The sequence below is a fragment of the Gracilinanus agilis genome, chromosome 4, assembly GCF_016433145.1.
Source record: "Gracilinanus agilis isolate LMUSP501 chromosome 4, AgileGrace, whole genome shotgun sequence".
In the NCBI taxonomy this organism is placed as follows: domain Eukaryota; kingdom Metazoa; phylum Chordata; class Mammalia; order Didelphimorphia; family Didelphidae; genus Gracilinanus; species Gracilinanus agilis.
The window spans coordinates 239837103-239853686 of record NC_058133.1 but is presented as its reverse complement, the minus strand read 5'-3'; the positions used below and the strand labels follow the sequence as shown (position 1 = coordinate 239853686).

Here is a 16584-nt window from a genome sequence, read left to right as displayed (position 1 = left end):
TATGGCATAATCAGATTCTGAACCCATATTTTCTGACTGAATGCAGTACTCTTTCTAGTCAGTTAACTGGTATTTACCAATCACCTTCCTACTTATTGCTTCAAAGATAAAATATAAAGTCCTTGGTTTAACATTTAAAGCTCTTTATTGAATGTCCTCCCTCTGATCTTGGATCATTCTCCTTGATGCTATGTTTCAGTCAAACCAGTACCAGTCATTTCAATATCTTTGTACTACTTCTAACCTTAGTAAAGGAAAAGATGTATACCAGGACTATGGAGACCAATAGGGTAGGGTTGGACTAAGGAAAACCTTGAAAGAAAGCATTTTGGATTTGATCAGAACAGAGAACCACTGTAAATTCTTGAGTAAAGTATTGATGCTGCTTACTGATCCTTATGTACACACACACACTTGTATATATATATATTTGTGTGTGTGTGTGTGTGTGTCTGTGTGTGTGTGTGTGTGTGTCTGTGTGTCTGTGTGTATGTGTATTCTTGATTCCCAATGCTGCCATGCAGGACCTTGTCACTTCACACTAAGGAAAAGCCTTATAGTTTCCTTTTCTTTACTCTGTTCTAAAAACTACTGATGGATTTCTTCCTAAAACATTGCTTTCATTCAATTCTTTTCAAGAACTGCCTATTGAGTTCCTTCAACATGCATAACACTATGCTAAAGTGTTATAAAGTTAAAAGATAGATTTGTTATAAACCCTGCTCTCCAGCAACTTTATGTTCAATGTGGGAAAATATAGATATACAAGAAAACTACAAGAGAAATGATTTGAAGGTAGAGGTTCAGGAAAAGAAGTGTGGAGGGGTAGAGGTTTCATGAATCTGATTTGGAAAGATTTAAAGGCCTCCATTCCAAGTAAGAGGATAGTATGAATAAAAGAATAGAGAAAAGTGTGAGATTCCAAGCCAGAGAGGCATATAGTCTGGTTTAACTATCTATCTATCTATCTATCTATCTATCTATCTACCTACAAAAAAAATTAAGCAACATTTGAAGGAAAATCTATATCCAATCTGTTGCCAGTTAATGATATATTGGATATAATTGATAGCATTGAATGAAAAAGCAGGCTAGAAATACTGATATAATCTGGAACCCAGGGGGAAGTGCAGAAAACCCCAGCAGAAGGCAGCAGGAATTTAAAGCCTTATTTCCTGCTTAACTGACAATGTACCTCTCTAGTCTTAGGCCATTCCAGTTTCTATGCTTAAAGCTTGCCATTTGCCCTAATCCTCCTGACTTTGACTTCCAGCATGCATGAACTTGTTTCTTATTTGTCACATGTACTTTCCATCTCTCATACTCTCATTCGATTTCTATATTTCCAATCTCACCCTGGTCATTGAATTCTAACTTTTTTTTAAACATTTATTAATATTCGTTTTTAACATGGTTACATGATTTATGCTCCTTCTTTCCGCTTCACCCCCTGCACTCCCCACACCCATGGCCAACGCACATTTCCACTGGTTTTAACATGTGTCATTGATCAAGACCTATTTCCAAATTGTTGATAGTTGCATTGGTGTGGTAGTTTCAAGTCTACATCCCCAATCATGTCCACCTCAACCCATGCATTCAAGCAATTGTTTTTCTTATATATTTCCTCTCCTGCAGTCCTTCCTCTGAATGTGGGTAGCATTCTTTACCATAAATCCCTCAGAGCTGTTCTGTGTCATTGCATTGCAGCTGGTACAGAATTCCATTGCATTCGATTTTACCATATTATAACAGGCTCTGTGTACAGTGTTCTTCTGGCTCTGCTCCATTCGCTCTGCATCAGTTCCTGGAGGTCTTTCCAGTTCACCTGGAACTCCTCTAGCTCAGTATTCCTTTTAGCACAATAGTATTCCATCACCAGCATATACCACAATTTGTTCAGCCATTCCCCAATTGAAGGACATTCTCTCCTTTTCCAGTTCTTTGCCACCACAAAAAGCACAGCTATAAATATTTTCGTACAAGTCTGTTTATTTATGATCTCTTTGGGGTACAAACCCAACAAAGCTATGGCTGGATCAAAGGGCAGGCATTCTTTTATAGCCCTTTGAACATAGTTCCAAATTGCCAGCCAGAATGGTTGAATCAGTTTACAACTCCACCAGCAATGCATTAATGTCCCAATTTTGCCACATCCTCTCCAGCATTCATTACTCTCCCCTTCTTTCATTTTAGCCGAATATGCTAGGTGTGAGGTGATACCTCAGAGTTGTTTTGATTTGCATTTTTCTAATTATTAGAGATTTGGAACACTTTCTCATGTGCTTATTGATAGTTTTGATTTCTTTATCTGAAAATTGCCTATTCATTTCTCTTGCCCATTTATCAATTGGGGAATGGCTTGATTTTTTACACAATTGCTTTAACTCGTATATTTGAGTAATTAGACCCCTGTCAGAGTTTTGTTATAAAGATTTTTTTCCAAATTTATTATTTCCCTTCTGATTTTGGCTACATTGTTTTTGTTTGTACGAAAGCTTTTTATCTTAATATAATCAAAACCATTTAATTTACATTTTGTAATTTTCTCTAACTCTTGCTTGGTTTAAAAATCTTTCCTTTCCCAGAGATCTGACAGGTATACTATTTTGTGTTCACTTAACTTATTTATGGTTTCCCTCTTTATATTCAAATCATTCACCCATTCTGAATTTATCTTGGTGTAGGGTGTAAGATGTTGATCTAAACCTAATCTCTCCAGTATTGTTTTCCAAATTTCCCAGCAGTTTTTGTCAAATAGTGGATTCATGTCCCAAAAGTTGGGCTCTTTGGATTTATCATACACTGTCTTGCTCATGTCATTTATCCCAAGTCTATTCCATTGATCCTCCTCTCTATCTCTTAGCCAGTACCATATTGTTTTGATAACTGCAGCTTTATAGTATAGTTTAATATCTGGTACTGCTAGGCCCCCTTCCTTCACATTTTTTTTCATTATTTCCTTTGATATTCTTGATCTGTTGTTATTCCAAATGAAATTTGTTATAGTTTTTCCTAATTCATTAAAGAAGTTTTTTGGTAATTTGATAGGTGTGGCACTAAATAGGTATATTAATTTGGGTAGAATGGTCACTTTTATTATGTTAGCTCATCCTACCCATGAAAAATTAATGGCTTTCCAATTGTTGAGATCCAGTTTTATTTGTTTGGAAAGTGTTTTGTAGTTGTTTTCGTATAATTGCTATGTTTGTTTTGGTAGACAGATTCCCAAGTATTTTATATTTTCTAGGGTGATTTTAAACTGTGTTTCTCTTTCTACTTCTTGTTGCTGTGATGTGTTGGAAATATATAGAAATGCTGATGATTTATGTGCATTTATTTTGTATCCTGCAACTTTGCTAAAGTTGTTGATTATTTCTACAAGCTTCTTAGTTGATTCTCTAGGATTTTTTAAGTAGACCATCATATCATCTGCAAAGAGTGATAGCTTAGTCTCCTCATCGCCTATTTTGATACCTTCAATTTCTTTTTCTTCTCTAATTGCTACTGCTAGTGTTTCTAGTACTATGTTGAATAAGAGAGGTGATAATGGGCACCCTTGTTTCACTCCTGATCTTATTGGGAAGGCTTCTAATTTATCCCCATTGCAAATAATGCTTGTTGATGGTTTTAGGTATATACTGTTTATTATTTTTAGGAAAGGTCCTTCTATTCCTATACTTTTCAGTGTTTTCAATAGGAATGGGCGCTGTGTTTTGTCAAAGGCTTTTTCAGCATCTATTGAGATAATCATGTGATTTTTGTTTGTTCGACTGTTGATATGGTCAATTATGTGGATGGTTTTCCTAATGTTGAACCATCCTTGCATTCCTGGTATAAATCCCACCTGATCATGGTGGATGATCTTCTTAATTAGTTGCTGGAGTCTCTTTACTAATATTCTATTTAAGATTTTTGCATCTATGTTCATTAGGGAGATTGGTCTATAGTTTTCTTTCTCTGTTTTTGGTCTACCTGGCTTTGGAATCAGTAACATATTTGTGTCATAAAAGGAATTTTATAGGACTCCTTTGCTTATCATATCAAATAATTTGAAAAGTATTGGGATTAGTTGCTCTTTGAATGTCTGATAGAATTCACTTGTGAATCCATCAGGTCCTGGTGATTTTTTCTTAGGGAGTTCTTTCATGGATTGTTCAATTTCTTTTTCTGATATGGGATAATTTAGGTATTCTATTTCTTCTGCTGTTAATCTAGGCAATTTATATTTTTGTAAATATTCATCCATATCTCCTAAATTGTTATATTTGTTGCCATATAATTGGGCAAAATAGTTTTTAATGATTGCCTTAATTTCCCCTTCATTAGAGGTTAGGTCTCCCTTTTCATCTTTGTTGCTATCAATTTGGTTTTCTTCTTTCCTTTTATTTTATTAGATTGACCACTACTTTGTCTATTTTATCTGTTTTTTCAAAATACCAGCTTCTAGTCTTATTTATTAATTCAATAGTTCTTTTACTTTCAATTTTATTAATTTCTCCCTTGATTTTTAGTATTTCTAATTTAGTTTTCATCTGGGGGTTTTTAATTTGCTTGCTTTCTAATTTTTTGAGTTGCATGCCCAATTCATTAATCTCTGCCCTCCTTAATTCGTCAATATATGCACTCAAGGATATAAATTTCCCCCTGAGTACTGCCTTGGCTGCATCCCACAGAGTTTGTTAGGATGTCTCATCATTATCATTCTATTCAATGAAATTGTTGATTGTTTCTATGATTTCTTCTTTGACAAATTGGTTTTGGAGAATCATATTGCTTAATTTCCAATTGTTTTTTGATTTGCCTATCTAGGTGCCTTTACTAATTATTATTTTTATTGCATTATGATCTGAGAAGGTTACATTTATGATATCTGCTCTTTTGCATTTGTTTGCAATGATTCTGTGGCCCATTATATGGTCAATCTTTGTGAATGTACCATGTGCAGCTGAAAAGAAGGTGTATTCCTTTTTGCCCCTATTTATTTTTCTCCACATATCAATTAAATCTAATTTGTCTAGGACTTCATTCACCTCTCTTACTTCTCTCTTATTTATTTTTGGTTTGATTTATCTAGATCTGAAAGAGGAATATTTAGATCTCCCACTAGTATGGTTTTACTATCTATTTTCTTCTTGAGCTCTGCCAGTTTCTCCTTATGAATTTGGAAGCTATACAACTTGGTGCATATATATTGAGCAGTGTTATTTCCTCATTGTTTATACTGCCTTTAATCAGGATGTAATGACCTTCCCTGTCTTTTTTAATCATATCTATTTTTACTTTGACTTTGTCAGAGATCATAATAGCCACTCCTGCGTTCTTTTTCTCATTTGATGTCCAAAAGATTTTGGTCAAGCTCTTAACCTTAAACTTGTCTATGTCTACCTGCCTCATATGTGTTTCTTGTAGACAACATATGGTAAGATTTTGGTTTCTGATCCACTCTGCTATTTGCTTCCGTTTTATGAATGAGTTCATCCCATTTACATTCAGAGTTACAATTATCAGTTGTGCATTCACTGACTTTTTTGTATCCTCCCCTGGACTCACCCCTTCTCTTTACACTATTTTCTTTTAAACCAGTGGTTTGCTTTGAGCTGGTATTCCTTATCCAATCCCTTGATTGACTTCCCTTTCTGCCCCCTCCCTTGTTATTCCCCTCTTTTTATTTTTAAGACCTAATGAATTTCCTCCCCCTTCTTCTCCCCTCCCTTTTTTGACCTCCCCACTCCCTTGCTCCCCTTGGTTTATCCCTTCTGACTTTCTCAGTAGTGTTAGATAGAGTTTTATATCCCAATGAATAATAAAGCTACTCTTCCCTCTCAGGGTTTATTATACTGAGAGTAAGGTTTAAATATTATCTCTTAATGCTCTCTTCCTCTCCTTCTTATAATAGTATTTTCCCCTCCCCTTCCCATGCCCTCTTTGTGTGTAATAGAATATCCTATTTTTCTTATTCTCTCAAGTTTCTCTTGGTGTCCCCTACTATTCACCCCTTTTTTCCGACCCCCCATAAGGTCTCAGACCATTTAGTATTCCACGCTCTCCCTATGAATTATTCTTCTGATTACTATAATAGTGAATACTATTAATAGTGAATAGAGTTCACTACAGAGAATTATACATAGCATTTCTCCACATAGGAATACAGATAATTAGATCTTACTGAGGCCCTTAAAAAGGCAATTTAAAAATTATAAGTTTTCTTTTTTTCCCCTCTGTTTCTTATTTACCTTTTCATGTTTCTCTTAATTTTTTTGGTTGGATATCAAACTTTCCATTTAGTCCTGGTCTTTTCTGTGCAAATACTTGGAAATCTTCAATTTATTAGAATGCTCATACTTTCCCCTGGAAGTATATAGTTAGTTTGGATGGGTAGGTGATCTGTTGTTGAAGTCCCAGCTCTCTTGCCTTTCTGAATATCATATTCCAAGCCTTGCAGTCTTTTAGAGTGGAGGCCGCCAGATCCTGTGTGATCCTGATTGGTGCTCCTTGATATTTGAATTATCTCTTTCTGGCTTCTTGTAAGAGTTTTTCTTTTATTTGGAAGCTCTTGAATTTGACTATTATATTCCTGGGGGTTGTCTTTTCTGGATCTGGTGTAGAGGGTGATCTATGGATCCTTTCAATGTCTATATTGCCCTCTTGTTGTAGAACATGAGGGCAATTTGGCTGAATAATTTCTTTTAGTATAGAGTTCAAATTTCTATTAATTTCTTTTTTTTTCGGAGAGACCAATGATTTTCAAATTGTCTCTTCTAGACCAATTTTCTTGGTCTGTCACTTTCTCATTGAGATATTTCATGTTTCCTTCTATTTTTTCAATCTTTTGACTTTGTTTTATTTTTTTATGTTGTCTTGAGAAATCATTAGCTTCTAATTACTCAATTGTAGCCTTTAGAGACTGGTTTTCAGCTATAGTCTTTTGGTTTTCCTTTTGAATCTGGTCTGTTTGGTTCTTCAAGGCTTCCTACTGGTCATTTCTGGTCTTCAATTTGCTCATCAGTTCATTTGATTTCTGAGCCTCACTTTCCAATTGCAAAATTCTGCCTTTTAAACTGGTATTTTCTTGCCTGATTTCATTTTGAGCTATTTCCCATTTCTCTAGCCAAATCTTTTCCAATTTTCTTGACATCTCAGATTTGAACTCTTCAAGAGCTTGTGACCAGTTTTCATTATTTTGGGAGGGTCCAGATGTGATTGCTTGTTTTTTCTCCTCTTCTGTTTGTTCAGTTATCTGGATTTTCTCTGTGTAAAAGTTGTTGAGTGTTAAAGATTTCTTCTTATTGTTGTTAATCTCTCTCTTTTGGCCTTTATGATTCTGGGTTTCCATTGTTAGCCCAGCCTGTTCTCAGCTTTATCCTTATGCTCGGGGTCTGTCTGCGCTCTTTAGGCTCCTGAGGTCTCAGGTCTGGTTGTTCTCAAGGTCAAGCCCCCAGGTGGACCCTCTTGCTTGATCCTCTACTGGAGGTTCCTTTACAGGTCTCAGGGAGCTGCTTCCACAGTTGTATACCCGTCTGCACTGGTTCGCCACTCAGGGTTTCAGAACCTTCGCTCACGCCTGTGTCCACCTCTGCCCATGCCTGTGATCCATTTCTGCGCTCAAAGTCCGCTTGCGTTCTTTAGTCTTTTGGGGCTCTAAGTCTTGCTGCTCTAAGGAACAGGCCCTGGAGCTGCCAATGACTCAATGGGTGCCCCAAACTTGCTCTATTTCTTTTGAGCTGGCTTTGGAGTTGTAGGTGGTGTGTGTGTGGGGGGTTGCTCAGCCCGTGATTTAGTGAGAGCTGTTTCACCCCTTTATAGCATGGAAATGCCCCAATTCCATGTACCTTCCACGCTGTGCCCTGTTGTGGGGTCCCTCCGTTCATCTGGATTTGTTTTTATGTCCCCTTGAGGAGTCCTGTATGTTTCGATTAGGAGAGGTTAAGCGCTGCTTCTTACTCTGCCGCCATCTTAACCCTGAAGGTAAACTCTAACTTTTGATTACCCTCTTTGTTCAGCGATTTAGCTCAATAGTCTGGGCCTTAGTTTCTAATAATTGCTATAGTTATTCTTAAAAAGGTGTCTCATCCCTTTCCTTGATGGTAGTAGGGGGAAATAAAATGAAGAGCCTGGAAAAAGGCAACTAGTATATAATGAGAGATAGAAGAGGAAGGAAGATGAAGATCTTTTCTTGTATGTGTTAAATTTGATGTTTATGGTATAGCTTAGTGGTGATGCTGTATAAGAAGCTGAAAATACTGAGCTGTAGAATAGTTGAAAAGTTAAGACTAAAGATAGAGAGTTGAGAGTTACAATTAATGATGATTGATCTATTTTTGCAATAATTGATGTGAAGGTTGATTCTTCAGGTAAGATTCCCATATGAGCCACTGGAAACTGATTAGTGTTTCATTTCCATCACCAAGTCTTCTTATAACAAACTATTCTGAAAATACCAACACACTAAGAGGTTAATTTCAAATCCTAAACAAGCTTACTTGGTAGGAGAAAGAGGAAATAGTTAACAAGGTTCTCCTAGCCTCATTTCTTTCCCTCAGACTTCCATCTGAATGAGCTCTATTACTTACCTTCTGTCTTCCAGGTCAGTGTCTCCTCTGCTGTTCTTATTTGGAGGTCAATATCCTGCAGTTGCTCTTCTACCAATGGAAACTCCACTTCTAGCATAGTTTTCAAAATCTTATTGTACCAATTTGTCATCAGCTCTAAATTGGCAATAAGTTGCCAATAATACTCCCTGGAGGAAAAAATTTCTGCTGCTGTCTCAGGAATGTGCCTCTTCTGTCTCATTTTGAGGTAATTCACTTCTCTCAAAAGAGAAATCAGCTGAAGAAAAGAACCAACACAAGTGAGGTCAGTTTCATCTGTATTTTTAGGTCCAGTGAAGTATGGTCTGGAGGTTTTCTTTGCCACTGTTAATATGAAGAGGTCATGGCACTGGTTAAATTACACAACAGACTATGACTGAAGAGTCTCAATGTTGTTTTGACCCTGTTCCTAAATTTGAGGCCCTAATAACTTTATGAAGAAGAAGTGAATTATGTAGCAACAACTAGGAAATCCCAAAGTTTGGATCAGAAAATTCTCCTGTCTCTAAAAATCTCTTAAATTCAGCTTCATATTTGGCAAAGGCATTGAATGGTATAAAACCATTTGATTTACTTGACAAACTTAATAAATTCCCACAATGTCTCAGTCATTGAGTTAGGTTCCAAGGAAATAAAAAAAATTGTCATCTTTTCTCAATAAGTTTAAAATTTTGCTGGATAGATAAGGTGTGAATACAAAAATAATTATAACAAAATAAATGGAAATGACAAGTCCACATATAAGTAGTAGCAGAAATTTGAGGAGGAAAGAAGCATTTCCCGCTGTTGTAAAATCAAGGAAAACTTCAAGGAAAAGGGAAACCCTGAATTGGGCCTTGAAAGGAAGGATTTCAAATAGGCAGAAATCGGGATGGAAGAACAGCTTAGATTAAAGAGAGTCAATTACAGCGTAAGCAAAAGGTATGGCAAATAGAATAATGAAGTTGGCTAGACAATAGAATATATAAAGATTATTTTGAGATAAGACTGGAAACATCTTTTGGATCCAAATATAGAAAATCTAACTAAAAAACTACCTAGGGCCTCTTCTACTCTCATTTTTCACTTCTATGAATCATATCTGCAAAGTAGAAGGAAAAAAGAGGACAGAAAAAAAGCCCACAATGAAAACAGCAACAATAGCAAAAGAAGCACTTTATCACTTGAGGCTGTGTATGATGTTAATATTTAACATTGGCAAAGAGGCAATGTAAGAAGAAGGGGATTATCTGATAGTCAGGACATGAATTTTTTCTGGGATTATTATCTATATGGCAACTGTGATGCCCCACATATAATTCTTTGTGCTTACTCCTTCTATGTTATAAGCTCCCATGAAAGAATGACCTACTAACAATGAATGAATGAAAAAAAGTGTTTATTAAGAACTTAAATGTCAAGCAACTGTCTTTAACTGTATAAGATTTTCATGCTGCTATCTTCATGACTACAAAGAATGTACTTACCAAAGGCTTGGTTGGAAAAGGGAAAAAGTGCCAGATTTTGAATAGGGAATAGCCCAGTTTAGCTATACAATAGAGGATGTAGACATAGCGGATATGAAGCAATGTACCTTTCTTGTGAATAAAATTGAAACCAAATTCTTTACAGGATGGCAGCTACCAGGTCTGTATTAATAATGAATATGCTTTGTAGACTAGGATTTTCTAAACTAATATAGCATATTCCATCTTCTGAAGTTGTGTCAGTGTCCATGCCATTTCTCTGGAATTTGCGAAATGATGCCTTGTATTGTTAGTGTTATAAACAAAAAGGGGTCCCTATGGAGATATAGATGTACATTGATGTTGATGTACTCCTTTCTCTCTAACAGTTGCCCAAGAAGGACCCTCGAGAGGTTAGATAGATGGGTAACTCTTTCAGGTCCAACCTGGGGTTGGATAGATTATTATTGATTGGACTGTTGATTTGCCTTGGATGACGTTTGGTATCTGACTGCGTTTGACTCCCTCTCCAAAGGTCGTGATATAAGGACCATGCAGGAAAGTACTTGTTGACCTCTCTTTATCTATAATCAGGGAAAGAATAAACAGGACAAGGATTGGGGACTGGAGACTCTATCATTCTATTATCTATGAACTAGTTGACAATCAGGTCTGGAGGCTATTGATCAGGTAGAAGCTGGAGATTCACTCTCTCCACTACCTCTGGCCCAGCCTGGCCACAGCCAAGCCAGAGAATAGGGAATGCTATTGATGCAGCTGTGTTGGTGATCTTATTCTCTCAGCTTTCTCACTAGCAGTGCTTGGTGATGCACTAGCTCTCACAGTCTTTCAGGAAATATTCAGATCTATTCCTACCCTCTTCTTCATAGACCTCCCTACCTCCCCTTCACCACCCACTCAGAGATTTCCCAGTCCAGAGACCTCCAGAGCCCAGAGAGCTCCAGAGAGACCTAGAGAGACCCCTTCAAAGTGGCTGTCAGGGGTATTTATACTGTGGTACCAACCAACATTTGCCCCTGGATCACAGCACCTGGGAACATTCCAAGTCTTCCAACTGCCTTCCCTGTCTGGTGGCATCCATCAATTCCCAGATTATGAATATAACATTAGTAACCTTCTTATGTACGTAATCTCAATATACACTCATTACCTTCTATAATCTTACACATAGTAGGCACTGAAATGCTGGATGAATTGAATTGTCATTGTATCCCTTACTAACTGACACAGAGTAAGAATTCAATAAATGTTTTTTGATTATCATAATTAAAAATATAATGAGGCCTGTGATTTCATTTATGTGGGGAAATCCTGGTGAGGAAGTACTCTTTACCAGTGCAAAATAGTAACTTCCTAGAAACTCAGTCTTTTTTTTTTTTTAATAATTTTTATTTTTTAGAAAAGTTATCATGGTCACATGATTCATGTTCTTACTTTCCCCTTCACCTCTGAATCTCCTCCCCCCCACCCCCCACCATAGCCAATGCACATTTCTACTGATTTTAACATAAGTCATCGATCAAGACTTATTTCCAAATTGTTGTTAGTTGCATTGTTGTGGTAGTTTCAAGTCAACATCTCCAATCATATCCGCCTCAACCCATGTGTTCAAGCAGTTGCTTTTCTCCTGTGTTTCCTCTCCTATAGTTCTTCCTTGGAATGTGGGTAGCGTTTTTTTCCATAAGTCCCTCAGAATTGTTATGGATCATTTCATTGATGCTAGTACAGAAGTTATTACATTCTATTTTACCACAATTTATTGGTCTCTGTGTACAATGTTCTTCTGGATCTGCTCCTTTCATTCTGCATCAATTCTTAGAGGTTTTTCCAGTTCACATGGAACTCCTCCAGTTTATTATTCCTTTGAGCACAATAGTATTCCATCACCAGAATATACCACAATTTGTTCAGCCATTCAACCATTCTGCAAATGAAGGGCACGCCCTCATTTTCCAGTTTTTTGCCAACACAAAAAGCGCAGCTATAAATATTTTCATACAGGTCTGTTTATCTATGACCTCTTTGGGGCACAAATCCAACAATGGTATGGCTGGATCAAAGGGCAGGCAATCTTTTATAGTCCTTTGAGCATAGTTCCAAAATGCCTTCCAGAATGGTTGGATCAGTTCACAACTCCACCAGCAATGCATCAATGTCCCAATTTTGCCACATCCCCCCCAACATTCATTACTCTCCCCTACTATCATTTTAGTCAATCTGGCTAGGTGTGAGGTGACACCTCAGTGTAGTTTTGATTTTCATTTCATTAAATATTAGAGATTTTGAACACTTTCTCCTGTGCTTATTGATACTTTCGATTTCTTTATTTGAAAATTACCTATTCATGTCCCTTGCCCATTTATCAATTGGGGAATGGTTTGATTTTTTATACAATTGATTTAACTCCTTGTATAGTTACTCAAATTAGACCCCTATTAGAGTTTTTTCTTATAAAGATTTTTTTCCCAATTTGTTGTTTCCCTACTGATTTTTGGATGCATTGTTTTTGTTTGTACAAAATCTTTTTAATTTAGTATAATCAAAATCATTTATTTTACCTTTTGTAATTTTCCCAAACTCTTGCTTGGTTTTAAAATCTTTCCTTTCTTAGAGATCTGACAAGTATACTATTCTGTGTTCACTTAATTTATAATTTCCCTCTTTATATTAAGGACATTCACCCATTCTGAATTTATCTTGGTATAGGGTGTGAGATGTTGATCTAAACCATATCTCTCCCATATTGTTTTCCAATTTTCCCAGCATTTTTTGTCAAATAGTGGATTTTTATCCCAAAAGTTGGGATTTTTTGGTTTCTCATACACTGTCTTACTGATGTCACTTGCCCCAAGTCTATTCCACGCATCCATATTGTTTTGATGACTGCTGCTTTATAGTATAGTTTAATATCTGGTAATGCTAGGCCACGTTCCTTCACATTTTTTTCATTATTTCCCTTGATATTCTTGAAATTTTCTTCTTCCAAATGAACTTTGTTATAGTTTTTTCTAATTCAGTAAAGAAGTTTTGGGTAGTTTGATAGGTATGGCACTAAATAAATGAATTAATTTGGGTAGAATGGTTATTTTTATTATGTTAGCTCATCCTACCCATGAGCAATAAATATTTTTCCAATTGTTTAGATCTAGTTTTAGTTGTTTGGAAAGTGTTTGGTAGTTGTTTTCGTATAATTCCTGTGTTTGTTTTAGTCGAGAGGTTCCTAAGTATTTTATGTTGTCTAGGGTGATTTTAAATGGTGTTTCTCTTTCTACTTCTTGCTGCTGTGATGTGTTGGAAATATATAGAAATGCTGATGATTTATGTGCATTTATTTTGTATCCTGCAACTTTGCTAAAGTTGTTGATTATTTATACTAGCTCTTTAGTTGATTCTCTAAGATATTTTAAGTAGATCATCATATCATCGGCAAAGAGTGATAGCTTAGTCTCCTCATTGCCTATTTTGATACCTTCAATTCCTTTTTCTTCTCTAATTGCTACTGCTAGTGTTTCTAGTACAATGTTAAATAATAGAGGTGATAATGGGCATCTTTGTTTCACTCCTGATCTTATTGGAAAGGATTCTTATTTATCCCCATTGCATATGATGCTGGTTGATGGTTTAAGATATATACTATTTATTATTTTTAGGAAAGGTCCTTCTGTTCCTATACTTTGAACATAGACCTTGAGAGCAGGTGAGGACGCGGGTGCCAATGTGGATCCTGAGGGCAGGCGTGGACCTTGGGTGGAGACCCAGTACAGAGGAGTGCATGACTGTGAAGGTATGTATTTGTGGGGGAGGGGGTCCTGTTGTTCGTCTGGATTTGTTTTTATGTCCTCTTGAAGAGTCTTACATGTGTGTGTTAGGAGAGGTTAAGCAGCTGCTTTTTACTCTACCACCATCTTAACCTGGAAAACTAGGTCCACTGAAACTCAAAGTCTTAAACAATTGCCTAGGCCAGTGATGGGCAAACTTTTTAAAGAGGTGGCCAAAGGAAAAGAAATGCTCATCTCTCAGTTTGTTTCTAAGGCAACTCTTTTGAAGTTTCATTGCATTGTATCCTACTCATTGTATTCCTCTGATAAAACATTTCAGGGGGCCCTCATCTGGCCCACAGGGCATAGTTTGCCCATCACTGCCCTATGCCCTAGGGAACTAAGAGGTAAATTGAATTGACAAGAATCTTAGTTACCATGTACTAAAGAAAGGACTTGAACTGAGGTCTTTGTAACTCTGAGGTTTGCTCTCAATGCACTGTACCCTACTGATACAGATCTATTAAATAGTCATAACTTTATTATGAATTTTTCTGAACTTAAAACATTAATGCAAAACCATGTAAAAACAAAGAAGCTCTACAAACCAATCGACCTATTAACAAATTTATCAAGCATTTACTATTATACACTGTGTACTTTCTAAGATACAAAGATAAAATCTAAAGCCTCTGCCTTCAAAGATTACATTCTTTCAGGAAAACAAAAGATTTATGTATAGGAGGCAAGCCAAAGAACATACCTTGCTTACTATTCTCCATGCATTCTTACTTATTTTGCCTATAAAGATTAAATAAGTGGCTTTAGAATCTCACAGTGTATTCTTACCAAAAAATTCTGTAGTTTGCTTACCTGTGGGTTAAAGTTGACAATGATCTGTTTAGTTTCTGGATCATGACAGAGGAGTGGCTGAGTGAGATTGCATTGTGACTTCTCTGACACTGTCTGGCACCAGCTACCATAAAGCTTTGTCACATACCTTCAAGAGTAAAGAAAATTCCTTGTTAAAACCCATAGAACTATCTCAGAATGCTAGGAGTTGACAAAGTGAATTTAATATGGTATAAACAATAATAATTTCAAAATGATGAAAATATAACACAAATCCAGCCTCTTAAGTAAGAAGGAGAGGAAGAGAACATTAAGAGGTAATATTTAAACCTTACTCGCAGTGTAATTAACCCTGAGAGGAAAGAGTAGCTATATCCATTGGGATATAAAACTCTATCTAACCCTCCTGAGAGAGTCAGAAGGGATAAACCAAGGGGAGCAGGGGAGTGGGGAGGTCAAAAAAGGGAGGGGAAAAGACGGGGTAGAAAATTCATTAGGTCTTAAAAATAAAAATAGGGGAATAATAAGGGAGGGGTAAAACGGAAAGTAAATCAAGGGAGGGGACAGGGGTGACTGGCTTAAAGCAAACCACTGATTTAAAAGGAAATAGTGTAAGAAGAAGAGGTAGAACTAGGGGAGGACACCAAAATGTCGGCAAATACATAACTGATAATTATAACTCTGAAGGTGAATGGGATGAACTCACCCATTAAACAGAAGCAAATAGAAAAGTGGATTAGAAACCAAAATCCTAACGTATGTTGTCTACAAGAAACACATATGAGGTGGGTAGACATACACAAGTTTAAAGTAAAGGGCTTGAGCAAAATCTTTTGGGCTTCAAATGAGAAAAAAAAAAGGCAGGAGTGGATATTATGATCTCTGACAAAGCCAAAGCAAAAATATATATGATTAAAAAAGACAAGGAAGGCAATTACCTCCTGATAAAAAGCAGTATAGACAATGAGGAAATAATATTGCTCAATATGTATGCACCAAGTGGCATAGCATCCAGATTCATAAAGGAGAAACTGGCAGAGCTCAAGAAGGAAATAGATAGTAAAACCATAATAGTGGGAGATCTAAATATTCCTCTTTCAGACCTAGATAAATTAAACCAAAAATAAATAAGAAAGAGGTAAGAGAGGTGAATGAACTCCTAGAAAAATTAGATTTAATAGATATAGGGAGAAAAATAAATAGGGACAAAAAGGAATACACCTTCTTTTCAGCTGTACATGGTACATTCACAAAGACTGACAATGTAATAGGGCATAGAAACATTGCAAACAAATGCAAAAGAGCAGAAATAATAAATGTAACCTTCTCAGATACTAATGCAATAAAAATAATAATTAGTAAGGGCACCTGGACAGGCAAGTCAAAAACTATTTGGAAATTAATAATATGATTCTCCAAAACCAATTTGTCAAAGAAGAAATCATAGAAATAATCAACAATTTCATTTAAGAGAATAACAATGATGAGACATCCTACCAAACTCTGTGGGATGCAGCCAAGACAGGACTCAGGGGGAAATTTATATCCTTGACTGCATATATTAATAAATTAGGGAAGGCAGAGATTAATGAATTGGTTACGCAACTCAAAAAATTAGAAAGCAAGCAAATTAAAAATCCCTAGATGAAAACTAAATTAGAAATACTAAAAATTAAGGAAGAAATTAATAAAATCGAAAGTATAAGGACTATTGAATTAATAAATAAGACTAGAAGCTGGTATTTTGAAAAAAACAGATAAAATAGACAAAGTACTGGTCAATCTAATGAAAAAAAGGAAAAAAGAAAACCAAATTGACAGTATCAAAGATGAAAAGGGAGACCTCATCTCTAATGAAGGGGAAATTAAGGCAATCATTAAAAACTATTTTGCCCAATTATATGGCAACAAATATAA

The 16584-nt window shown here is 36.1% G+C and overlaps 1 protein-coding gene across 1 annotated transcript in view; it reads right to left on the bottom strand.

Annotated features, from left to right (window-relative positions):
- Positions 1-16584, bottom strand: part of DNAH9 (dynein axonemal heavy chain 9) — an 858849-nt gene that overhangs the window by 678239 nt on the left and 164026 nt on the right. The window contains exons 12-13 of the mRNA XM_044675179.1: positions 14689-14815; positions 8574-8829 (exon numbers count right to left, since the gene is read on the bottom strand). Coding sequence (XP_044531114.1) covers positions 8574-8829; positions 14689-14815 — 383 coding nt within the window. The remainder of the gene's footprint in view (positions 1-8573; positions 8830-14688; positions 14816-16584) is intronic.